This window comes from Colletotrichum chrysophilum, assembly GCF_026319265.1.
Source record: "Colletotrichum chrysophilum strain AFK26 chromosome Unknown scaffold_47, whole genome shotgun sequence".
NCBI classification, from domain to species: Eukaryota; Fungi; Ascomycota; class Sordariomycetes; order Glomerellales; family Glomerellaceae; genus Colletotrichum; species Colletotrichum chrysophilum.
The window spans coordinates 107,837-132,838 of record NW_026517334.1 but is presented as its reverse complement, the minus strand read 5'-3'; the positions used below and the strand labels follow the sequence as shown (position 1 = coordinate 132,838).

The window sequence follows — 25,002 nt, the reverse complement described above, 5'->3', positions numbered from 1 at the left end:
TCTATCTCGCCGCGCCAGCGCACTTTCCATTCTCCTCCAGTCGGCTTTTGTCATCTTCGTCTGCTCGATCCCTCGCCCAAATGGTACTACGAATGTTCCGCAAGGGTGTACATCGGCACGTTCAAAGGAGCCACATAACCCCCCGTACCAGCAGGAGCACCCCCTCCTCCACCTGCGTTCCCATTAGGCCCGAAGTTTCCGAACCCCTGGAATCGCGGACCCGGGCCTTGCACCGGGAAACCTTGCCCGGGCACCGGCATCACCCCGCCCGTCTGCGGCGGCGCAGGTACATTTGGTCCCGCCGGCATGGGCCCGCCCGCAGGAGGACCCGGGGTGGCGCCGAAGGCCCACATCGAGTCAAAGGGAACCTCTTCGTCGCCCATGTCGGAATCTCCCATCCTCGCGCTCAGGTCGCCGCCCGAGTGCGACATGCCGGGCGTGCTACCCGCCGGGGAGACGCCGGCAGAAGGGCCGGCCGGGGCGGAGGAGAAGCTGTGCTCAGTCCTCATGGACAACGGCGGAGGCGCCATCGCCTTTACCGCGGACCCGGGCGGCGCGGAGGTGGCGGTTGTCGCGAAGGAGTTCTTGCGGGAGGGGGCGGTGCGTTTGAAGAGGCTGCCGATCGGGTCGTGGAGGGCCGTCGGGGACATTGTTTGCGGGATAGGCATGGCTGGCTGCTCGGGCTTCTTTGAGCGCAATTCGTAAATAACGTTGCGAAACGAGTTGAGAATGAAGAGAAGCCTATTGGCCTGCGGGTCGCTCGTCGCGCAGTAGTTCATGATAGAAATTGTGCTGGACATGGAGGTTCCGTAGGTCGGGTTCGGGTATATGGCGGAGAACTCGTTACTGAGGACGATAAGGGACGCGGCGAAGAGAAAGTACCTTGAAGTAATGTAAGTGGCATGTCTTGAGAATATTTCTTTTTCGGGGGAGAGCTTACAGGACAAACGGGTTGCGCTGCGGAAGATAGTTGCTGTCGAATGCCTTCTGCACCAGGGCGATTGTCTCATTGGCCGCGCTGAGGCAAGCCTCGCAGTATTTCGACGTGCGGTTGATCCAGCGAGGAACCGGCAGCGTAAACCCTTTGCGCTCATTGTGAACCTTGCTCAGGAGATAAATAAAGAACGGCCGTGTGAGGATGATGATGGTGTGGTAGTAAAAAAGGTTGACGTGAAGGGCGGCGATGGCCTGCGCTGGGTTGCTTGGATCGGCGGCCACCTGCCCCGACGACAGGTCGTCGCTGAGTGATGCGTGCCAGGCTCCGCATTGCTCCCAAATCTCAGACGTCCTGCGAATTGATACGAGCCGGCGGGCGTAGATCTTTTTCAAGATCTGGCCAACAATTTGACAGCATTTTACAGCGGCGTCGAGCCCGTCGCTGGGGTTCTGAATCCGTACCAATTCACTGGCAGACTTCTTCTCAAATACAAGCAGAGCGTCGGCCGAGCATTCTTCCTCGTCAATCGCGACTGGACGGCCCAGCGAAGCGGCGAGGAAACGGTCGAGGACGAACAAGCTTCTCCAGAGGCTTCGGCGCAACCTGACGTCTTCGCTTTTGAAGATGAAATGGTTTTCATGGACTCTGTGCAAGCCGAGTGCGAAGCCAGAGCGAACTGCCATGCCTTTGGGACGGTGTTAGACATGGTGTGCAGGGGAGGGGTTGAGCTAAGACTTACCGAAATAGGCATACGCCGCATTGCGCTTGGATACTGCCAGCATGTAGACAGCCATCAACAACAACGCTTGCACAGACCAGAAATCCGCATCTTCGAACCCAGAGATGGGGTCGCCGAGGGCTTTCGCACTCCTAAAGAAAGACTCGGCTCGATCAAACTGGGCCGTTCTGAGCTTCTTGAAGATGGCATCCTCTTTGCTGTTAGGAAGCGGCGTCGCGAACACCATGCCGATGGCAAAGGTCAGGTACAACAGACATAGGAAGGATGACTGTGCCGTAAGAGGATCCGAGTAACACGCCTCCAGTGATCTTTCGAAAGTGGGCCTGTCGAAGACTTGAATCAAACCATACGTCTATGGAGGGTTAGCAGGTGTGTTGTACTAGGAATAGACTTTTTTTACGTTTGTAAAAAACGACTCAACCAAAGCATTGGCCGTATCCCTGTCAGGTAAGATGTGCGGTGTCTGTATGTTGGCCGGCATCGCTATCGTGGCCTCCATGATCTTGTGGCGGCTTGGGTCTTCCGTGAATTCGCTAGGACCAGCGCTGGCTTCAACAATCATACGAATGAGTTGAAGGTAAGCCAACGACGCGGAGTCGCCAACGTAGACTATCAGTTTTGTTAGTTTTGCCTTGGTCGCATATCTAAGGGGTCTGTCGTACGTAGTCTTCCTGTCGGATCTTGAAGCATCCTGACAGATTGCGTGAGTGCCGTCTCTTCGTCGGGGCCTGAAGCTGTGCTGTGCCTAGAGCGAATGTCGAAATCCCGATCTCCCCCTGCCGGTTCATGTTCTTGCTCGATGGAGGGTTTTATGTCGAAGCCAACATGCGGCTTGTCCTCATTGGGCAGCGGTTTCGTCTCCCACGGCGTGGCGATCGCTGCGGGACTTTCTGATGCGAATGCAGCATCTTGGACAACTGGCTTGCTTGTGGGGAGCTCTTCAATATTGCGACGTTTCGAAGGCGAAGCTAATTGGTCCGGGGTAGTCTGGTCGGACGTGTGGTTTGGGTTTTGTGTGTATGTACACATCAAATTCCTCTTAGTACACGTCGCACATGGTTTAGAACCGTTGCACTTTTGAGATATTGGTCAGTCATTGAAGCAGGCTGGGTACAAAGTGCGCCATCCAAACCAAGGCAGATGAAGAAAGTGACAGGCTCGAAATCTCCGACCCCTGGAGTCAGTCAACCCCTAGAGAGCGGTGGACGCGAGACCGGCAACATGGAAACCCGCCCGGAGATCGATACTAGGGCTTCTCCATGGGATGAACCAATGACCCCGGTGAAGTCTGCGACCAGATCGTCGGGTTGGCGGCCGAGGTCAGGTCCCAGCCGGGGAATATCCCGGCCAGCTCGACCGGAGAGTGCCCCGTTTAAGGATCCAGCGATATTGCAAGTAATGCCGCGCAGGAAACACTTTCCAAACACATTTCTGGGAGACGCAGCTCTGCCCACCATCCACTTGAGATGGTCCAACCTAGTTGGCAACGTAACATTGATCATCAGGGTGGTAGACTGGGATACATAGACAAGTGCGGTGAAACTGGGTTTGGGTATTGATCGAATTGTGAGACCCCGGGCATCTCAACCTTGATCGGAGGATTTGACGCCTATTTCGGGGCGGAGGGTACCCGGGCTGGAGTGATATCCGGTACCCAAACTAGGCGACGGGTGATGTGCGGACGGATTCCCATTATCGGGAGCTGATATGTGACCGATTTGGAGTCTTGAAGCAACTAGCCCAAGGCCGGGGCGAGGGGATGGTGGGGATCGGAGGGGATGGTATGCAACGCCATCATGAACAACAACCACACTGTGTGTTTATGGCGACAATACGTCTCAGATGACAAGGGGGATGGATAGAAAAGGCGGTAAAGGCAAGGCAGGTAGAGAGAGCTAGGCAAGGGGAGAGGATCGTGACAAAAGTCGAGACCAATTGGATTCCGGCTGAAGTTGATGGTGGCAGACAGGGACGTGGTGTGGAAAACAAAAGTAGGGCTCACCTTCTGCTTCCGGCGCTTACAAGTGTCACAGGCCTGGGCGGTCCGTTGGCGCTTGTCTTCGGGGACCTTTGGACGGGTCATTGTCGAGATCGATGCATCAGCCGAACTTCCATGGACCGACCCTTCTTAGCAATACCCGTTATCCGATGATGCGCGTGATGGTGGGCGGTCGAGTTGGTTTTGGACGAGAAACGGCCGCAGTAAGGCAAGGCGAGTGAGAATGAGTAGGGTGACGGGATGTACCAGACCAGTGAGTAGCCCAATGTGTCGAAAGGCGGAAAGACGCGGCGGGGATTCACAGAACCAAGCTTCCTGCACGGCACGAACTGTGTCGGAGGGGTGGACTGCTAGGAAACGGATAGCAGGCACCAGGTAGGCATGCTTTCCTTCACCCCTTCGCTGCAGCAAGCGAGGAGCCGGAGCCGCGAGGGAGGATCGCGGTTGCGGGTTAGAAGAAACAGGCCGCCGTTGAGGGTTGCGATAACAGAACCTTGGACGGAAAGGCGCAAGGCGGCTCAATTCCAACAAACAAGGCCTGTCCTAATTTCCAAGGCGGAAATCAAACTAGTAAGGATCGGTTCTCTGGGCAAGCTTTTTTGACATGTTCCGACGAGGACGGGACAGGGAAGCAAACAAGCGTCTGGTCTGGTGATGGGCGGCTGCTCGACGAGGTTAGCTGCAAGTGGGGACCTTGAGCGTCGGGTATGGGGTTGGTTACTTTAAAGAGCAACAACACCATACACAATAGAGATGAGATGTGACGTGGGGAGTAGTAGATCTAAGCTTGTGCTTTTGCCTCGCAGCACTGCGGGCGACTGAGAAAGGGATGGGGGCCGCCGTTGCGGCAGCGGATGTCGGCGAAGGCGGGGAACGGGACTCAATGAGAGAGACAAGTAGGGACAGGACGGCGGCGACTGGCGAGGATGAGGAGAGGACAGAGAGAAGAGAGCGGCGAGCCTGGCCGAGTGAGGGAGGGAACGTCGAGACTTTGATCGGATATGGGACTGGCGGCCAGGCCGGGCCAGGCCAGGCACCTTCGATTTGGGCCAACAGAAGACCACCTGCGCCTAACGGGAGCCCGTTCACACATCACTCAAGTCAGGTCAGGTCACTTGTCAGGGACGGGGGGGAATTGGGATGGAGGAGGATTGGAGCCCTCGCCCGCCCGCCTGCTGCCCGCTCACCCGCTCGCTCGCTCTCAGCGAGTACGCAGGCAGGGTGGTCGCCCGAGTCGAGTAGAGTCGGCCGGCGGGCTGTCCCCGAGTCTTGTCCTCGCGCGACAAAAGATGCACAGCGGGGGCCAAGAGAGGGTCGGGGATTCAGACGGGGACAGGGGGGTGTGGCCGAGAGGAGAGTCGGTAGGGCAGGGGCCTTGACTTTGATGGGCGCCCCCCGTTGTCTGGATCTGGGATGGATCAAGTTGGGTTTGGGGAATTCTTGAGGGGCTCAAGTCTAGGGGGCGTGTGGGTGGTAACTCGGGTGCACCAAGACTACTGCAACAGGAGCATCGCTGGTCTTGAGAAAAGAGTGCCAGGCGAGACGAGGCTAGGCCCTTACTTTTCGTTCCAACAGGCAACATGCAGAGCGGTTTTTTTTTCTTACTTCCCGCCATCAACATGACAGAATGAAACAGGCCGAGGAGATGAAGATACCCCGAAGATACGCCCGTATGCACGGCATGGGGGCCCAAAAGGACGGCGGCGACGGCGCTACTGGTTCCTCTGCGCGTATGGACATGAAGAGTGTCATCTCATAGTACATACATGCTGCCCTGCGTACGGCAACGCATGACATGACCCTCTGTCTGTTCGCCGCTCAACACCTTGACATCCTGCTTCAATGTCTCTTGTGTGTGGAGTAGTAATAAGCGAGCGGGAACTCCTCAGTGGAGGCAATCCTCCGTCAACGTCAGCGCGATTGCGACTTCAACTGAGCAGAGGTCGGCGTCGGCGCTTCTGGTCACCGATAGTGTGCTTCATGGGGTGGTTTTGAGGTGGGCATTGCTGCTGCCGCGCTGATGAGATGATGAGAAATTCCCGCTTGGCAAAACGGACGGTTCCTCTGATATGCTGGATGCCACAGATGGAAATCAATTGGACGGGCCTCGTCCTGAAGAAAGCGGTGGCCAAAACCGAGGAGCTGTCAGGACTGCAGCCCACAAGCTGCAGATTAGACGTTGAACGGCTGAACAGACGTGTATGTACCTGTCTTATCGCCGGCGGGAGGAATGTCAGCTAGTGTCAAAGTTCAGGGCCACGAGTCCGCAACCACACCAAACGAGCCGCACGGTCGAAGCTGGTGTTAGCGCAGCGCCTATCTGGGGGCATTGAGGAGTCTGCGTGTCAGGCATACGTTTGTGTGCGAGCGTGTGCGAGCACAATGTGACGAAGCCGCCGCAGTAGACGATGACCAATCTTTCGCTTGAAAAGGCTGCAAGGGTAGGTAAGGTAGCCTTCTCCCCTCGTATCACGCAAATAATGCCACGCACAGCGGAGTTGTTGATGCGGTAGTGTTGCAAGACTTTTCTTGCAGCAAGATTTGCGCAGACAGACGATGCGGTTGTCGTGGAGCTGTGATAATTATTGCAAGCCTCCAAGCCAGTGGCGCCGCTGCTAGCGTTGTATTGAAAAGCAAGAGGACGCGAGACAACACATGGCTTGCTGGCTCCGTCGCCCTATGGCCCTGTAGCTCTTCTGATGCATGCGAGGCACCCGGTGGGCGGGCATCAGACGCAGAAATGCTCGCTGTGTCTTTGGCGGAGGGTGGCCATCCAATGCCTTTGGCTGGACCGTCTGGCTAGACCGGGCTGGCCCCTCGCTGAGCCCGCGGCGATGGTGAGCACGTAGGGCGGGCGAGGCTTGGAGAACAGATGGGAGCTAAGGTGCTGATTGCCACCTGGGGTTAGCAGTGTCTTGGGTCTGGAGGTGGGTGAAGACCATTCGCCATGGATCTGGTCGCGCTCCCGTCTCGATCGAGAGATCCGATGTCGATTGGAATGTCACCGAGAGCACGGCACGGGAGCGATGCTTCTCGAATTGGTCACCATTCCTCCTGGCAGGACACCCGTATGGGCCGTTTGAGATGTTGTCGATTTGTGATTATACTCTCGGTTGTCTTGCGGGAAGTGGCGGTTTGGGCGCGGCCGTTTTTTCTTCTCGATGGGTCGCGATGCTGGATACCGGAACCTACTTGCAAGGAGCGTTTTGAGAAGAAGTCTGATCTGCATGCCCAAAGCTAAATATCGGGAGTCAGTGTCGAATATTGGAGATTGGTGGTGTGGTCGTGAGGAGAAGCTGAGCTGCATCGTACATGATGCAATGCGGTGCGGAGTGAGGTGAAGATGAGGTACGCAGGAGACGGGGGGTAGGTAGTAGACAATGGGTATCTGACTTGTCGATGTTTTTGTTGAGGCGGAAAGGAAGATTCATTGAGGAAAGCGCAAGAAATAATAGAGTATCTGAGTTTCTGCCACAGCCGGCAGACTGATGTGGTAGGTGCAATCCATGGGCTGCTCACCGAGGCACGCTTTCCTCGCTTATCTTGCTCACCTTAAAGTCACCGCATGCATGACCTCTAAGTGAATACTCTCAGATATGAATATATGCATTTAGGTGAGAAGAGGAAAACATTTCTTGTTCCTCTCTGACGACAGCGAAATAATACTCTTTCTCCTTCATGCTGTACCATCATCACTCAACCACGGTTGATCTCTCGACACACGACATCCTATGGACGAGAATGGCAAACCGAAGTGCCAGCATTGCATCGGATCGATGTCCGGGCCGGACTTGGTGCAGCACCTCCCTGTATCTACCCGAGTCCCGATGCAGTCACAATTGGTCAAGTCAGCCATGTCGACAACCCTCCACTGACTTGCCGTCGTCAACAGCACATCCCTCGCTGAAGTCGCTGTTTTCTTTGAGCGATCTGACTCTCACTGTATTAGATCGCTGTCGATATCATCGGATAGTGCACCTAAGCCCAAGGTAGAGGCAAGACATGAATCGCGACACACCTGACAGGGTATGTATGCGCGGGAGGAGGCCGATGAAAGGAGGAGACAGGCCAATAAGTCAGATGCAGACCAGCTTTTCGACTTTGCGCACCATCGAATTTCAATCTTTGCCCATCCATTATCGTTTCCCCGCAGCAGATTTTCTGCCCCTAGATGTTCCAAAGCCCATCACCACGTCTCGTCGACCTGAAATTCAGCGTAGATTGGCTCAGATCCGATATGTCAAGTCGTCGTCAAATCACCCAGTCCACCCAGAGCACAAGGATTCGCGCTGGCCAGCAACACATGCATGCCGCATTGCATGCCGCAAACAGTTGTCATCGGATGCTGCACCCAGCATGACTGGTGCTTGTGACTGCCACATTCGGTTTTCTTTGTTCCGTCCAAATTCCAGTCTTTCTTTCAACTCTCTAATCGCCTGTTCCTGCATGTCGTCCTCAGCCGTCGGAACTTGGTCGGTCAACATATTATACGTCGGTATCACGTCTTCGACACCTCAACCGAGACAATGACGGGGTGAAGTCGCCTCAACCCAGATCGATGCCGCACGCCAGAAGCGACGTGTAAGCGAGGTCGCTTCTTGTTTGTCGGGCTCATCAGACTAGCTGGAATTAGCCAAACCTTGGCTTCTGATCCCGGGACCATCCTGAACTTCTGCCCTCCCCCCTCCCACCCCTTCTCCACAGGTTCCGTGTACGCGGTTCTCCATGGCAGAGATAGACCCCTCTTTCTTCAGCAGCGTGGGTAGTCTACATGTAGTATGCCGCTTTGTTTCGTCATCCGCGGCTGAGGCGCATGTGGTCGACAACTCCGTTCCCTTGCGCACGCCATTACGCTTCTCCAATTCGATATCATTCTGCACCTAAACTAGCTTCTCAGTACACTCTCATCAGTGTCAATTTCTGTCTGTACACTTCGGCAACTCCAACCACTGATGGCGGGCTGAGCATCCCTTTCGGACGTTTTCCATCCATGTAATATCCCAATGAATCCTAGACCCCCCTTCCTATGATGGAACACCCTCCCCGTCAACGTTCCGTTCGGGTGTCCCCGTCCCTGGCCACTCACACCCAGAGATCCCATGTTTGAACCCCGCTGCTATGCTCCCGCGAGGCCATCCTGGCACGGATACCGTCTAATACCAGGTGCTGGGGATACACAGGTAACCGATGGGCCCTCTCACCGAACCCCTTTTCCTTTCGCTTCTTGTTTCCGACGCTACCAGGATCGCATGGAGTGAGCTCCTCGATTCAAGCTCTTGCCTTAGTGGAGGGATCAGCATGCCCCTAGCCGAGCACTTGCCCTGCCTCGACCCGACCTATCTCTGATCCCTGATACATATAGGCTTCGCTTTGAGGTTTGTACAAAAATGTGGCTTTCGGAAACTTCGCAAGTCTGTGATCCTCCTCATCGTATCACGACCTGAATCTCGCACCACCTCACACACCCTCCCCTCCCCATCCCCTTCAACATGGTGGTGCCCAAAAGACCTGGTGTTGTCCAACAAAGAACGCCGAGTTATTCGGTCAGGGAGGGCGCGGAGAGTGCTCTGGTTGCCCTCGTCTCCGCGTGTCAACGACAGCTTCCTCCTGAATTTGTCGAGCACTTGCGAAACGTTACCTTTAGTACGCCACTTGGGGACACAACATTCTTCCCATGTCCCCTGAAGGAACAGGAGGCCACTGCCTCCATCAAAGCTCTCGAGGGCATGGCCGCGGCCGCCATCGCCGACTTGAGGTACGGGCAGGCTTCAAGAGATATAGATGTTGACCTTGCGCGCACTGCTTGTTTCCTGATATCGGCTTATTTGACTACCGTTGATGGCATGGACAAAGCCCATCCAAATGTCAAGTCGAAAATACCAGGTATGTCGTCATACTAAACAACGAAAGCTCGCCCGCTAACGTTCGGCAGACACCGACTTGAACCAGGCGCAGTCAATTCTTTATCGGCGCCTGTCAGCAAACTTATATGAGACAAAAACTCCGGGAGAGTACTACCACCTCCATGGATCCCTCGAGGCTAGTAAGGCCCTCAACATGATCGGCCTCCCGGCCTTCAACCCGGACCTCCAAAGCTATGGCGAGTGCATCAAGACCATCGAGACCGCCATGAAGCGTTTCACCGTCGAGGAGCTTGAAGAGATGAACCGTAGAGAAGGCCAAGCCGGCGTCCCCGTCCTCAAAAAAGAGCAATTGCTCGATACGCCACACGGCACGGCTCTACAATCTCTTTCTCCTTTCACAATAAAGCCGGCCGAAACGACCGCCCCACCAGTTCCCTTTGAGTCTCAAAACAGCCCTCCCGGCCCCGAGCAGTGTCTCCGCGGAGTTCGCGTCCTCGAGCTCTGCCGAGTGATAGCCGGCCCCACCATAGGCCGCTCTCTCGCAGCCCACGGCGCCTCCGTTCTCAAAGTGACATCCCCGCAACTTCCCGACGTTCCCTTTTTCCAGGTGGACGTCAACACCGGGAAGCATACCACCTCACTGCATCTTAAGGATCCCAAAGACCGTGAGACGTTCGATGCTTTGCTTGCGAGCGCAGACGTCATTATCGATGGTTATCGCCCGGGTGTCATTGACCGTCTAGGCTACGGTCCAGATCAACTCGCTGCCATCGCCATAAAACGCGGCAAGGGGTTCGTCTACGTGGCGGAGGACTGCTTCGGAGGGACGGATCTCGGAGAGGGTAGGGCAGAATGGGCCGGCCGTCCTGGATGGCAACAGATCGCGGACTGTGTCACGGGCGTGGCGTGGGAGCAGGGCCATTTCATGGGTCTTGATGCGCCCGTCGTCCCGCCTTTCCCAATGTCTGACTACGGCACGGGCGCGCTGGGTGCCGTTGCTGCCATGGCCGGGCTGTATCGAAGGGCCACGGAGGGCAGGTCGTGGGTTTGCAGGACGAGCCTGTGTCAGTATGATGTCTTTCTGCTTTCGCTTGGGGCGTACTCGCCAGAGGTGCAGGCTAAGCTGCGCAAGTCGCATGATCCTGCGTTCTTTGACCTGAAGCACCACGATTCGGTGGATGAGGTTAGTAAGAGAGCTCTGAAGAGTGTGAAGAAGCTTCACCCGGGTTTGTTCGCGGAGGACATGATGCACTCTGCATACAGCGAGGGATTTGACGCTGAGGTGAGGTGGCCCAGAGAGGCTGTCAGCGTGGAAGGGATCAGCGTAGGACACGTTCGGACCTCGAGGCCTAATGGAGCTGACGAACCTACATGGGAAGACTGGGAATTTCAGGACGATGCTATTAGGTCTTGATGAATTGCTCGATTACTGATACCAGACTTGCTTTCTTTCGGGAGAAAAATTGATATCATATTACAGGAGATGACAATATCTAGAGTTACTGCATAGGGAGTGAGTTCGAATCCATAAAGCCCAAGTCAGGGTGAATGTGGCCAGCTGCCAACGATACATACCACCAGAGATTTTTATGCTTTCTCGCAAGATGACCAATCTCGGTGCTTTGGGTCGGGCTGGTCAGCAAAACTTTCAGCGACCCAGAACGGCCAGCATTGTTCCTCTTTGTTATGTACTCCAACGCCGTGGCAAATTGATCGAGATCATCCAGCCAGCGTCCCTGCTCATACCACGAAACACCGTCGATGATGCAGTACACAGTCGTCTGAGTTGGAACCTGCTTGATAATCTTGACGAACACTTCACAGAGAACGGGAAAGTCCCCATCTCTGCATCCCTTGATCATGTCCTTGGACATGAAACTCAAGTCGCGTGAGGGCAGATTGGGACTCATAAGGAGCTGAGCGATGAGGCTCCTCATCATCGGCACTGGCCCGCTGTCAATGTCTGGCTGCTGCATATCGACATGCAACCCTGCGAAGAAGAAGGCCACGGCCGAGCTCCGGTTCTGCATGAGGGCGCCTACTATACCACCACATATCCCTGATAGCGGGGATATCATGGAGTCCTGCAACTCTCCGTCCACAAGAAGCAATGAAGAGTGGTTCTCTCGGAGCCAACTGCGAAACTCATCAGTTTGTAGTGACCACTGAGCTTTTGCCCTATCATCCGAATCAAAACGCTCCGAATGGCCCACAACAGTTGCCAGATCGTCCGCTAAGTTGCCCAGAGAAATTCCAAGAATTTCTACAAGCTGTACAGATTCGATGAGGCTGACTCTAGGCTGTTCTGTGATACTATGCTGGGATACCTTTCGACGTAGTGTCTCGACCTCCAGGCTGAGGTTCTGGTTCTCTGTTACTAGTCAGCGCTGCGGGATGAAGATGAGGTCTACGGTCTAGCTCACTTTCTTCCAGCCTCAACTCCCTGGCTTGAAAGTGTTCTCTTTCTCGACAAAAGCTCTCTCGTTCCTTGTCTCATTGCTCCTTGTCCCTCTCCATGCCTTCTAACTGTATCTTCATCAGTGAAGTCACGTCCGCCGCAATATCATTGGCCCGATTTATCTCGTACAGGATGGACGCATAATCTTTCTTGACATTATCGAACAGAGCAACCTGCATTGATTTGCTCTCTGCAAGAAGTGCCCGGATCCCTACGTCTGAACGTTTCAATTCAGCGCCGATGTCCTTCAGTTCGACCGAGAATTTGGAGCACATTTTCCACTTCATTCGCTGTACATGCTCTTGTAGCTGTACCACTTTTCGTTTCCAACGTGACAAGCTGTCGTCGATTGTCATGGTCTCTGGGATGCTGAGTAACAGAAGCTTGACAACTTTGCAATACCCTACATCATGAACAAAATTTAGTGAGAATGGAGTCATGTACATGAGCAACATATCTTACATTTCTCTTTTCCTAGAAGGATTTTGATGAGAACGGGGAGATCTTCTAGGAGCATGCTGATTGCTTCCGCCTGGACTTTCATGTCAGCCGGGTCGGCGTCGAGAAGGTCGAAGGCCATGTTAATTGTCAGGATGCTGTCAGGAATCGTCTCGAAAGTTTCGACGATTCTATTCCTATTTTCATCGTGCGCCTTAGTAGCCTATTTTGACTAGTCAGCCTCTTCTTGCAGTCACATACATAAAGCAAGTGCGATGTTCAGGTATAATAGCCGTACATCGAATATGAGAGCAAGGCCCCCTTTCAAGATTCCAATACCGTAATCGTCCGGTAGAAGGCTGATATAGGCTGACAACACATCATTCCCAGTTGAAATCTTGGATCTGAGACCGGACTTCTCTTCGTTACGAGCCTTCGCTGCAGCCATTTGTTCGAAGACGAGGTCCCAGGAGCTATCTCTAACCTCTAAGATTGTATTTGGTTCTCTGTCATGAGCTTCGATGATTTTCTCTAGATCCCTATGAAATTTAGTTTAGTTCAGTTAACTAAGAAGAAGCTAGACTGAAGGGACATACTTCGCTGCAATCCTGGATTTCGCCTTGAACCTATCTTCCTCGTTGTCGTATTGGAGTTGCCCTGGGTACGCATTGCGAGTGCTGAAAACCGTTTTCTGGACGATCTTGTCACATGTTTGGGGATCGGTTTGTCGTCCCCTATCTTTTGAGAGATAAAATGGTCTGTGCAAGTGCAAAAGGCGGCGATAGCTACTATCCTCCTCCATTGTGACGATGGACGTCGTAAATGAAGAAATCTTCTGCCGCTTTCTCTTTACCTAGAACTGATGATAAACACGTATTCTACACACATGTTGAATAGCAGGCTGGTCCCAGTCTTATTAAAGTTCTTTGAGGGGCAATTCGTGTCACGTTTTGTATCACTAAACCCTCGGTGAGCCAACCCAGATAAATGCGCATGAGCGCATAGGCAGGCTGGCTCACCAGCTGATCCTACGAAGTCGATGAGCCAATGGCGAAAATGCGACGGAACGAAATTCCAAAAATACTTACCTTGCATAAGTTCTGACCACCATCTTGATGTCTAGCGAGGTCAGCACAGTCCAAAGACTCATCGCCAAGTCCTCAGCCTGCTGCGAAGCTGAGCAACGCGGCAGCCAAAACGTCATCCTGCAATGGAACGCAGGCAAGGCTCTGAGAACTCTACTAAGGCTCAAGCGAACACGAAAAGAGTACAAAAGCGAGACGTGATCTAAATTCTTCATTGTATAATTCTGTATCACAGCCTCTTCAGAAATCATGCCAACCGAGTTTTAATCAAGTGTACAAGTCGGTTTGGACAGAACGCAAGCATCAAAATGGCTGAAAAGATTGCTACCACTGAGAAATCAGACCATGATATTTCCGACCCTATCAGTTTGCCAGAAGATTCGAGCCCCAGAAAGAAGGACTACTCTCGACCAAGAAGAAGAAGATCGCCCTATGTCTATTATTCAGACAGCGAGTTATCCGAAGAGGAGCTGCCACCCATTGAAGACTCGTCACTATTGGAGAGACCTTTGACGTCGGGGGTACGATACTACAACTATAATGGATTCCAGAATAGGATGCGAAAAGATGAGGGTGACTCTGGAATTGAAGTCTTCGTCGCAAAGCCGGACTGGTTTTCTGAGATGATGGCGGAGGACGACATGAGAGACTGCCCCCCACCGAAGCGCCCGCAACGTCCTAGACATCGATCGTCACGTCGGCAACCACTGCCAGAGCAGGCGCATCTACCACGGATGCCCCCGCCACAGCGACCGCCACCGCCCTTATCAAAGAAAGTCGCCAGCAATTTGCGTCGTCTAACGGACCGCCGCCGCCTCCTCCTCCCCCTCCCTACTTCCCACCAGTGCCACACCCCGATTTCTATGACGTCGAAGTAAGAGCTCCAGATCAACGACTAGATGGCCACAAGTACGCATATGCCTCGCGATTGCAGCTATCATCGGGCTCAGAGACGGCTCCGGATGGAAGGATTATGCGCATTAGGCTCCGGTCCGAGGTTGTTCTTCGTGCTCTAGCATCTGTGGCTGGTTACGATGGCATTGCCAGAGAAAAAGTCGTCGAATTCCACCGCCCATTTCGAGTGCTTGAGGAGTCCCTTACTGGAATGAAATCCAAGTTGTCTGAGATGGAAAGAGCGATGGAAAAACAAACACCGGAGGCATCACATGTCGCAGCAAAGAGCGAGCAACAAGAGGTTGATCACACCGACAACGCCCCCTTGAGTTCGGAATCACTTGGTACAGCTGATCCGATTAACACCTTGCCTGACTTATCCGAGGGGAAAGGCAACGAAGAACATACGACATCGCCAGCTGCAGTTGACCGAGACTTGGAACATATGCGGTGTTTTGTTAATTTTGTAGAACAAGTCGTGCTTCCCATCCGGGAGAGATTTCGAGGTTCAGAGCTTCAGAAACGCCGACGTGTTTGCTTTGAGGATATCCCTTACCTCTTCCAACCCGGGTCGTTGGCATTCTTAACTCATAGAGCGAGGACGAAGAGGCTCCTACACCGATCTGCGGTCCAGAAGGTGTGGAGAATGGTGTCTTGTTGTCCTGCTACTGTCCCTACGGTTTACAGATACGGCTCGACAATGAACCCGAGCCAGTTCACTCGATGGTCCCTGTACTCCTTCGATTACGACGGAGAGAATTTGGTGCCAATCTGGGCGGTCGTCAAATTTGAACGTTTCACGGGGGAAATGGACATCACCTCTTTAGAATGCTATCCTCTGTCTCTACACGAGAACGTGAAGGACATTATTGAGGAGCAAAAGGCTTGCGGCAAGCTTTTTCTGAAGTGCATCAGGAGTAGCGCAAAGCATCACTACTATTCGGGCTGGACCTTCATCACAGGTCTGTTTGCGGAGCCTTTGCTAGATGACGGAGGTCGAGAATTGCACTTTCCCGAGCATATCGAGAGCGAAATTGTCGTTGATTTCAAGGAAACACTTCAGAGCTATCCCGGATGGGAAACCTACTCAGGATCGCCTCAGCCTTGGGTTGGCTCGTCTTGGGATTCGGAACCTTACGCTGAGTACCCCCTGAAGATCTGGGACGAAGACGCCAGAACGTTTCCACAGCCGCGCCTATCGTACCCTGTGAATACTTCAATCGTCATTGAAGAGCAAGAACTGTACGAGTCTGAAGCGAAGGCATGGTTCGATCGTGATTCCTTCTTGGGCAAAAAGACAAATTGGAAGGAATGGAGTTGGTCAGATGAAGATATCGCCCTCCTACCCCGACGGGTATTCGCCTACATTTTACGAGAGCGCAAGTTCACACGCATTGACGTCAGAAGCATCGAGTTCAATACCAACCAAGGCAATCTTACTCTGGATCAAATCCAGATGAAGCCCGAACGCAGGAGAATGATTCGGTCAGCTGTTGCGGCACACTTCAGGGGCAAACAAGGTCCTTCTACGTCCGATCTTGACCCTATCAGAGGAAAGGGAAAGGGCCTTGTAATACTGTTACATGGCGCTCCTGGTGTTGGAAAGACAGCGACAGCAGAAGCAGTTGCCGCTGAGACCGAGAGGCCGTTATTTCCTATCACATGTGGCGATCTCGGGTTCTCGCCTGCAGCAGTCGAAAGGTCTGGGAAGGATATTTTCCGCTATGCCCACTTGTGGAACTGCATTCTTCTGTTTGACGAAGCTGATGTGTTCCTCACACAGAGGGAACGCGGCGCTGGAAATCTGGAACGCAACGCTCTCGTGGGAGGTGAGTCCACACGTAACCCCACAGCTCCTGAGTGACAGTAACTGACCATCTGTTTTTAAGTGTTCCTGAGAGTGTTGGAGTATTATAGCGGGATCCTGTTCCTCACGACCAACAGGGTTGGTGCCCTCGATGAAGGCTTTCGGTCCCGTGTGCATCTCAGTCTGTGCTACCCCAATTTGAGTCTTGCCGACACAATCAAGATCCTCGAGGCAAATCTAAGACGTTTGCCCAGATTGGAGTATGCTAAATAAAGATGGCGTTGCGCGGGATGGGTTCCTCGATGTCAAGGACAAAGGCATCATTAAATTCGTCAGGACTCAATATGAGGAGTATTCCGAGTCAACAGGCAGGAACAGAGGTCCATGGAACGGACGCCAAATCAGAAACGCGGTGCAAATAGCCGCAGGCCTTGCTCTGTACGACAAACAAATCGAAATAGAGGAAGACGGCGAAGACAATGCCCCGGCCACCCTTAGAGCCAAGCATTTCGAGGCTGTTGCAGGCACCACAGCTGAATTTGAAGAATACTTAAAGATTGTAAAGATTGGAGATGAGGAAGACCAGGCAAGACGTCGCCAAGAGCGTGCCGACCATTGGCGGGCGAGGGAGATATACGATGAAGACCACTCTGATAGAGAAACGAGGCGACGCACACAGGTGGCCAGATACAGGGAATCTTCAGTAGACCCTGGATTATCCTCTTCGAGACCTCGGAAAAATTCAAGGCCACAACGTTCCGACGTACTTGATAGAACTCAACCCGCACATCGAAGACGCCAGGACGACATGGGCGGAGGGCGCGGAGCAGGCCGAGAGCAGCAGCGCCCACGGGGAAGCCGCATGACTCGACCGGCTCAGGACGACTACCATGAAGATGATGATGACATGGAAGACGACAATCTGCGAGATCAGTATGATGAGGAAGAAGAACAGGATGAGTATACTCACGAGCGGCGCCCTCAGGGAGGAAGAACAGGGGCAGGCAGACAACGTTTGTGACCAAGTAGTAGATCACGAGCGTCCGACAATTTGTGTCGAATCGATCTGGAACTGTGAGAAACTACTTGCATGGATGCGTTTCATTATATCTCTTTTCATTGACTTCAAGCATTTTAGTCCAGTGATGGCATGCTTTCACTCTCTTTCCCTTAGTACACATCACTTAGTTACTTGAATGACTACTACGTTCGCTTTGATCAGCTGCATGGCCTTAAGATGTCTGCGGGATTCATTGTAATTGCATAAGGACGCCAATGAGTCGGACGTATCTCTCAGTTGATGCGGAAAACGAAAGTTGAGTACAGTGTGATGGTAGTAGGACATAGCTTGTGACTAAAAGTCAAGTAAGCCCTGATAAGCCCGAAGCCTCTGTTAGAAACTCAATGTATACGAGAAGGACATAGATGATGAATTCCGATCTTTGTGCCAATAATCATCAGCCCATATAAGTTGCCATCATGCATCCATATAGCACTCATCCCACGTTGAATTTTCAATTACCCGGGAGAAGCGAAGGCAGTGAATAAACGATGCTGCCCATTCTGTTGCTTCGATCATCATAGCCCAGCTAACACAATATTTATATGTCAACCAGTTGCAAATTTCCAGATATTATGGCCTCTCCCCTTGAAGCGGGTTTCCACAAGTACGACATCCTACCTCACTCGGGACAAATCTGTCCCTGTGAGAGGAAGGTCACTACAAGATGCGACATATCAGGTACATAGCAGCTTTCATGGTTCTAATAGCGGTTTACAGGCAGCATATTGCCGTAATTTCAGCCTTTGATGCAGAATAGCACTCTAATACGAAGATCGTTCCTGCTAACGAAGAAGTCAGGGGCGAAGGAAGGTGGATGCAAACTCACGTCTAAAGAACGTTGAGGCACCCGCAAGCATCGAACAGCGCTCCTCGTGGTGTTATTCAAGACCTGCTACGTAGACTAAAGCAGAGTTGGAACGTCTTAGGTCTTCTTAGATCTCATATCAATGCATGGCCGTAACGAAAATATAGCATCAGAAACCAACCAATTCAGAAGCCCTGCTCTGTCTAATGGAATGAGTGTCTTCCCTTCGGTGAGCTTACACGTTTCATTCAAGTCGTCGTCACATTAAGAGAGGATTCAACATTAGTGAGAGCGCCTAAGGTATCTTCGGTCTTCTCTTTCCACCAGTTCCATTCTTCCGTTCTTATTCTCTACAAAAAAAAGCTCACAGGGCTGTGAAATTCACGGGGAACAGGCGGTAGCCATTGGGCTCATTCGCAGCGACTAGAACGTACATAATCGGGTGGTGGCCTGCTATGCCGTAGAAACATTCAGTGAAGGACTGGCTTGATCTCATGAGCTTCGTAGTGGTGAGGTTCCTAATAACCTGTGTAATTACATCGGGCACATCAAAGACGACCGACTTCAAGCCCAAGTCCATGCACAAGGGAGTTGCCACAATAAATCAAAAGGGGCGCAAAAAAGCAAAAATCGAAAAAAAAGTCAGAACCGGGCTCCGAACCTGTGATCCCTGGTGGCCACTCACACCTCAGGTCGATTGACCCGTTGAGCCAGTTGGACCCAAGGCAAGTCCGATAGGGCGGTTGAACAGGACGGTCACCTGCCTCCTCAGAAAGCCACAGGTGAGGTTTGCCATTCCGAGAAGCAGGAGCGCCCTCGTGCTTTAGGCAGGCGCAATTCACTTCACACAACCCAACAGGGGGAAGTCACAGACTTCTCAACTGCACTTGGGGAATCGACAGAATTACGACTTGCTGCTGTGATGGGGGGTTCGAAAAGACGAATGATGCGTCAGTATTTCCCTCGCCACCACAATCGAATTGGCATTGTGCCGAATCCTTGAAAGAGGTCGAAGCCCGCCGACCAGAACATGATGATCCTCGAGGGCATAGACACGAGGCTCGCAAATCCTTCTACCCAGAATTTATTGTCCTAATCTACTAATTCTGTTGTCCCTGAAGTATTATGTTAGCAATACTCTAGAGGAGAGCATGTAGTCATGCCCAGACCGTAGTTTCCTCGTCCAGTCCGCTTCTTAAGCAAGGCCAATATACTTCATTTTTGTCCCATGAATTCTTCAGGACCCACTGCCAGGCGTGTCAACTGTTTTAGAAGGCGATTCACATGGTCGAAACTCACCGATATATAAAAGTGCGCTGATCCTTACACGACTTCATGAGAACTCATATGTGCTATAAAAGAGCTGATCGTTGTTTCTACCGACAGGCCCTGAGAAACAAAAGAAATGTTTTTAACAGATCGACTGTTGTTTGAGCAAGGCAAATGTCTTATGATCAGACCAAGAAGTCTGACATCCCATTCGCCCTCCGAATCATCTCAGCTCAGAAGGAACATGCTTAGAAACATCAAAATGAATAGGCAAAAGATGAGGAACGAGAGAAACAGGTCAGAATGACGGATGCCTGGTACACATAACTGTCTCTTCCAGCTCTGCGTCAACTCTGTGTCCGCCATCATGCTTTGAACTGCGCGAGTGAAGAATTCACAACATGCCTACTTTCAGGTTTGCCGCTCAGAACTCATTTGAGGCTCTTTGATGAATGCCAAAAAGTTCCAAGTTATTTGAATTCAACGATCACCCGCCTGCTTCACTCAAACATCGTGAAATTCAGCCCACCGAGACCGCAGAGTTGCTTCCCAACATAGCAACAGCAAAGTCCTTCAAGTACCGAACAGGGGTTCTTCCTCGTATGCTCTCAGGAATCAGGCCAAGACAAGCCAATGAGTTGACGGCTGTAGCATGGGTCTCACCGGCAGACGGCAGCTTGATAGCGACCTGTGTACAACTTGCAGCTACGAAGTTGTACTGAGAGTGAAAGTGACGGCCTCAAGCACTCGCGCAGTTCTGATGTATCATCGGACCATGAATACTAAGAGATCAACAGAAGACTACGACAACGAAGGACGGCGGCAAAAAAGGCTCTGGGACAGGATGCAATCACTTAATCCGATGTCTATTTTGTAAATAGAGACCTGAATTGAGTATAAGTTACCCTGATTCCCATCAAGCCCAAAGAGTGCAGACACACACACACAGTGATTTGAGAAGTCGAAATCTTTAACCTGAAGCCTTGATTTATACCTCCACAGAAACCACCACCCCTTGGAGCCCACGACAATCTCAGGGTGAGGGTAGACCTTCACGCCAAGCTCCCTCCCCATCACTGCCGATATTGACCAGAAGAAGCTCTAGACTCCATATATAACGGTGATAACTCTCGCCAAACCTGACTATGCCTTGCAAAGAAAACAATGAGTCATGATGTGTATGTTGTCGCCTTATCTGTGTCTGGTACCTAGACTTTGCAGACAACAGCACTGCGTATGCCTAATACCCGTTTTCGAATCAGCTTTCCCTTCAGTATACACGCGAATAGAAACGGGAAAGCCAAGGAGAGCAGCGGAGAGCGATGGCAGCCAGCGTGGGGGTCGCAAGCGAGTAACTTCGAGTCACCGCAAATCCGACGCGCATAACTCATGTACCGTGGGAAATCCGGGGAGCAGAAGAAAGCTATTGCTCTGATGTTACTCACCGGTGGCAAGGCTTTTGTTTTATACGCCGCTACAGGCACATCCTGATCGTCAATATAGATCCTCTACGTCCAAGTTGCAGTGGATTATCATCACAGAAGGCACGTATCTAGTCACCATATCACGTCATGTTGTAGACCGAAAAGTTTGAACAATGCATTTCTTCATGTATTAAGGAGCCGACCGCCCGCCCGCCAGCTTGTCTTCACGACAAGTCATCATCTGCCATACCAACAACGCGCAATGCAAAACCTTCATGCCGGGAATTTTTTCGTGCCCCATGATGACCAGCAAAAAAAGAAAGAGAAAGGACTGAAGCCACTCGAGATAAGTAATCCGCCAACGCCAGGTTCGGAAAAATCAAGTGCCAAAATGGAAGTCTTGAAGAAGAGAAGAAAGAAAGAGGAAACCTGCACGCCAATGCCACTCGCTTTTATTTCATCCGCCTATCCCTATGAGCCCAAGACCGAGACCCCCTTCAGGGAGCCGCGCCGAGAAACCAGACAGATGAGAAGCGACAAGATCTACTGTGGCCTTCTACCACCTCGGGCGGTGCAATCTGTGAGAAGGAGAAGAAAAGTGCGGGATGAACGAAAGAACCCGCGAAACCGGAACGCCTTGTACGCTATGCTCTAACATGCTCGGAAAAAGATGACGAATAAGACAATGGGTGGACAAGTCCATGCTCGTGGCAATGCCAGATGCGATGCTGCAAACGAGAAATCGAGAATGCAGCCCAGTGTAGAATTGAACCTCAAGAGGGGGGTGGGGTATCATGAAGGGTATCATGGAAAGGTGACTTTTTAACCAAGAGTGCGGCCACTGTGGATGGCCTGGGGGTGATGGGTGGTGGTGGCGGTACGGGGTGTTGTAGGGCTAGGCCGTACAGTCGAGGCTGGACTGAAGTCGGGGACAGTGTATGTTGGAGGGCGAGAGGGATCCCAGCCCTCCTCACTGAGCACGCTCAGGTAGCCGTTTCCAACCTTGTCCCGTAGCGCCTCGATCTTTCTGCGATACATCTCGCCACTGACGTCCCAGTCCTGGGAGTCGGCCGGAGTCTCGCGAGTCGTATAGATGGGAGGAAGCTCGGGGACTACGCTAGTGTCGATGCGTGGTACTTCCGGTTGTGAGGTGGCTTTTCGGCCATCGGAGAGCACCGCAGACGGCAGAGGTGGAACCTCGGGGGGTTGGGAGATGCGGTAGTTGCTGTCGGACCCGGCTGCGGTAGCAGTGGCGTCCGCAGCCAGGACCTTGACATCGGTCGGCGGGAGCTGTGCAACACCAGGCGGCAAGATTGGGGTGCCATCAGATGTTGACAGATCCACTATGCGCCTTTTAGGGGTCTTACGGCGACGAGTGGAGCTGGTGTTAACCTCGCTAGTGACGGCCTTTGGAACCGGTCGCTCCTTACGGAGAACGGACGCCTCCTTGGGAATGTCGTAGATGATGGCGGGCTTGCTGACATCGACGGCGGGAATGTCGGCAGGGGCGGGCTTGACAACTGGGACCGCGGCGGGCACCGGAGTACGCTCGACCAGGTATCTTCTCTCTGAGTAGGAAGGGCCGGAGTTGTCAATGATGATGTCCTCAGTGTAGCCGGGAGTCTTCCGGAACAGGTTGAAGATGGTGATGCGGTAGTCCTTGTGGGTGCGAGTGAAGGGGTTGCCCTCGACCCAGATCTCCCGAATGTCGGGGATGCCGGTAAGTCTAGCAAGCTCCGAGGGATCAGAGAGGCGGTTATCTCTCAGGTCCAAACGCTCGAGAGGGTACAACTTCTCGATGCCGGCAATGGACTGGAGTCGGTTGGCCCGGAGGTTGAGGGCTGAGATGGCGGGGAGGGGATTGCGCGTCAGGGAGTGGAGCCCATCAATCATGCAGTGTGAGAGGTTAAGTGCGCGGAGGGCGGTAAGGGTGGCCAGACTATCGGGAATCTGAGTAAACAGGTTCGACGACAAGTCCAGCGAATGGAGGGTGTTTGCGAGAGGAGCCAAGCTGGTAGCCGGGATGGAGGTCATGGAGTTGTCTGCAAGACTAAGGTGCTTGAGGAAGCGCCACTTGGACGCAGGCAAAATGCCCATGTTCAACAAATTTGATGAGCTTCCAGTACGGCTGTGGTGCCACGAGTCCGACAGGCTCGACTGCGAGCTACCAGATCCGGAGCGACGAACCTTGTGGCCGCCTCTCATGTGCGAGTGGTTGCGTGAGCTGATTGGCCGGGTGGGCGAGTTGCTGCGCGGCCTGCTCTTCGGCGGTGACATGGCCTCAAAGGTCTCGGTGCGAGCGATAGAAGGCCTTCTACCTTCGCCAGGTGCCATATCGTCGTCGTGCATGTTCAAGGAACCGATGCCGAGGTCTCCGATAGAGCTTCGCGGGTCCGGCGAACCAGGTGCTGAAGTAGCCTTATGGAGTTCTGCGTGCGGGAGCGTCGGACTCCTGCGAGGACTCGAACTGGCGGGCCAAGGCGTTGTTGGGGAAGATTGTTGCTTCGCACTTCTCCTGCGCCTCTTGTCCATGTCGTCGAGCACAATGTCGATAAGGATGTCCGCGGGGTCTTCCACGCCGGCACGCTTGAGAGTGAGAGATCTAAGCTGCTCGGCCATCTTGTCCCAGCCAAAGAACTGTCTAAAGTCGATGCTGTTGACTTCAAGAGCTTGGACGTTCTTGAAAACGTATAGTGGTACGGCAGAGTCGAACGGGAATTCTTCGTAGCCGCGAATCAGGCGGGCACGCCAATCGGGGGCGAGACGCAGGCACGGAATCTTGGTGAAAGCCGAGTAGAGGTATTTCAGGTCAGCCTGGATGGCAGCCTTTTGTCGCTCTGTTCTGGCGGCAGATATACTGGCGCCGATGCCAAAGCTTTGCCAGAGAGCCGACATGCCAGACATGACGCTGCGGACACTAGATACGGAGTGTATGGAACCGACATCGGAGCCGCGGCTTCTGGATCGTTGGGTATTGCTAAGGAATGAAACGTAGTTGGCGGATGTAGAGCTATCGTGGAGGTTCTCGAGACGAATCTTCATGGGGCCGACAGGAATGGCGAGTTCTTCGAATCGAGAAAGTAGGTAGAATAGATGGTGAGGCGTCAAGGCCAGCTTCGCAGACTTTACGCTGTGCGAAGTGAAGTTCAGAGAGCCCAGAGATAGGGCGGATGCAAGGCCGCTCGAAGTTGAAGCCGAGGTCGATGGCCGTTCGGGAACGACTGGAGACTGCGGCGTGGGTAGCGAGCTGACACTCTGCGAGGCGCCATGGCGGGCGGTCTGTCTTCGGAATTGCAAGGCGTTGGCGAGAGCCTTTTCGTGCGTGCGCACGAAGCTGGCCAGTTGCTGAAGATATCGTGAGCAAGACGGAACAGATAGCGAGGCGGCACAGCCAAGCAGCGAGCGATAAGACGAAAATCTGGCGACATACCTTTATGAACAACTCCCCGTCTTCAGAATCCATTTTCAAGGACGCATCGGGGGCAAAAACAATAACTGGGTGTAGGGTATCTGGGTTGAGGAAAGGAGGGAACGGCGAGTCTCGGCGCCTAATATGGTCGGAGGAGAAATCTCTCAACTCTTGTACCAGATTCCGCTATGCGAGTCGGACGAGGGAAATTGAGTCGTGACCGGTTCTACCGCAGTCTAGTGCAACTCGGATTAGTATGTTGTCGCTGCGTGGCTGAAAACCCATGAGGTGACTCTGAGGATGTCGGGCGGGGGGTTTTCTGCTGGAGAGGGAAGCGCCGTTGCGATACTTCGCCGGGCAGTACAGTCGGGATGACAGGACTGGCTCGTGAGAGGGGCCACGAGTGATGTATCCCGTTGCAGATGCTGCAGGGCCCGTCTTGTCTCACAACGCAGGAATTCTGAAGGGGAGGACAAGAGGCCGAGGACGACTCTGGGGGGAACGTGAGGTGTGTCGAAGTGAGAAAACACGGGGCGGCCGAATGCTGGTGAATAGTGACAGGCGATAGATAATACAGGCAGACACGACAGGCAAATTTTTGGGAGACAAGACGGATTTGCAGACGAGAACGCGCAGATGTGCTCAGCAAGGCAGATGTTGTCCTCGTCCCTCGTAAAAACGAGGCGAGGAGATAAGCAGGCGGCGGGAGGGGAGGAGTCACGGGTGCGAGGCAAAAATGCTGTGTACAAAAGGCAAAAAAGGGCAGTTGTGGTGAACCGTGGTCTTGGTTTTGTTCTGTTTTCCCTCTGGT

General features: G+C 53.0%; 4 protein-coding genes across 4 annotated transcripts; 2 read left to right on the top strand and 2 right to left on the bottom strand.

Annotated features, from left to right (window-relative positions):
- Positions 1-86: 86 nt before the first annotated feature.
- On the bottom strand, positions 87-2,366 carry COL26b_006404 (uncharacterized protein; the record flags this gene model as incomplete). Its single annotated transcript, XM_053179223.1, has 5 exons — positions 87-882; positions 941-1,622; positions 1,677-2,028; positions 2,077-2,285; positions 2,339-2,366. 5 exons carry the CDS (start codon positions 2,364-2,366, stop codon positions 87-89), a joined length of 2,067 nt encoding a protein of 688 aa, XP_053036810.1.
- Positions 2,367-9,164: 6,798 nt separating this feature from the next.
- COL26b_006403 (uncharacterized protein) lies at positions 9,165-10,953 on the top strand (the record flags this gene model as incomplete). The annotated part of the gene is made up of 2 exons (XM_053179222.1): positions 9,165-9,558; positions 9,608-10,953. The coding sequence occupies 2 exons, from the start codon at positions 9,165-9,167 to the stop codon at positions 10,951-10,953; spliced, it is 1,740 nt and encodes a 579-aa protein (XP_053036809.1).
- A 4,161-nt stretch (positions 10,954-15,114) lies between these two features.
- Positions 15,115-16,494, top strand: COL26b_006402 (uncharacterized protein; the record flags this gene model as incomplete). The annotated part of the gene is made up of 2 exons (XM_053179221.1): positions 15,115-16,243; positions 16,304-16,494. The coding sequence occupies 2 exons, from the start codon at positions 15,115-15,117 to the stop codon at positions 16,492-16,494; spliced, it is 1,320 nt and encodes a 439-aa protein (XP_053036808.1).
- A 5,110-nt stretch (positions 16,495-21,604) lies between these two features.
- Positions 21,605-24,245, bottom strand: COL26b_006401 (uncharacterized protein; the record flags this gene model as incomplete). Its single annotated transcript, XM_053179220.1, has 2 exons — positions 21,605-24,127; positions 24,213-24,245. The coding sequence occupies 2 exons, from the start codon at positions 24,243-24,245 to the stop codon at positions 21,605-21,607; spliced, it is 2,556 nt and encodes an 851-aa protein (XP_053036807.1).
- Positions 24,246-25,002: the final 757 nt, after the last annotated feature.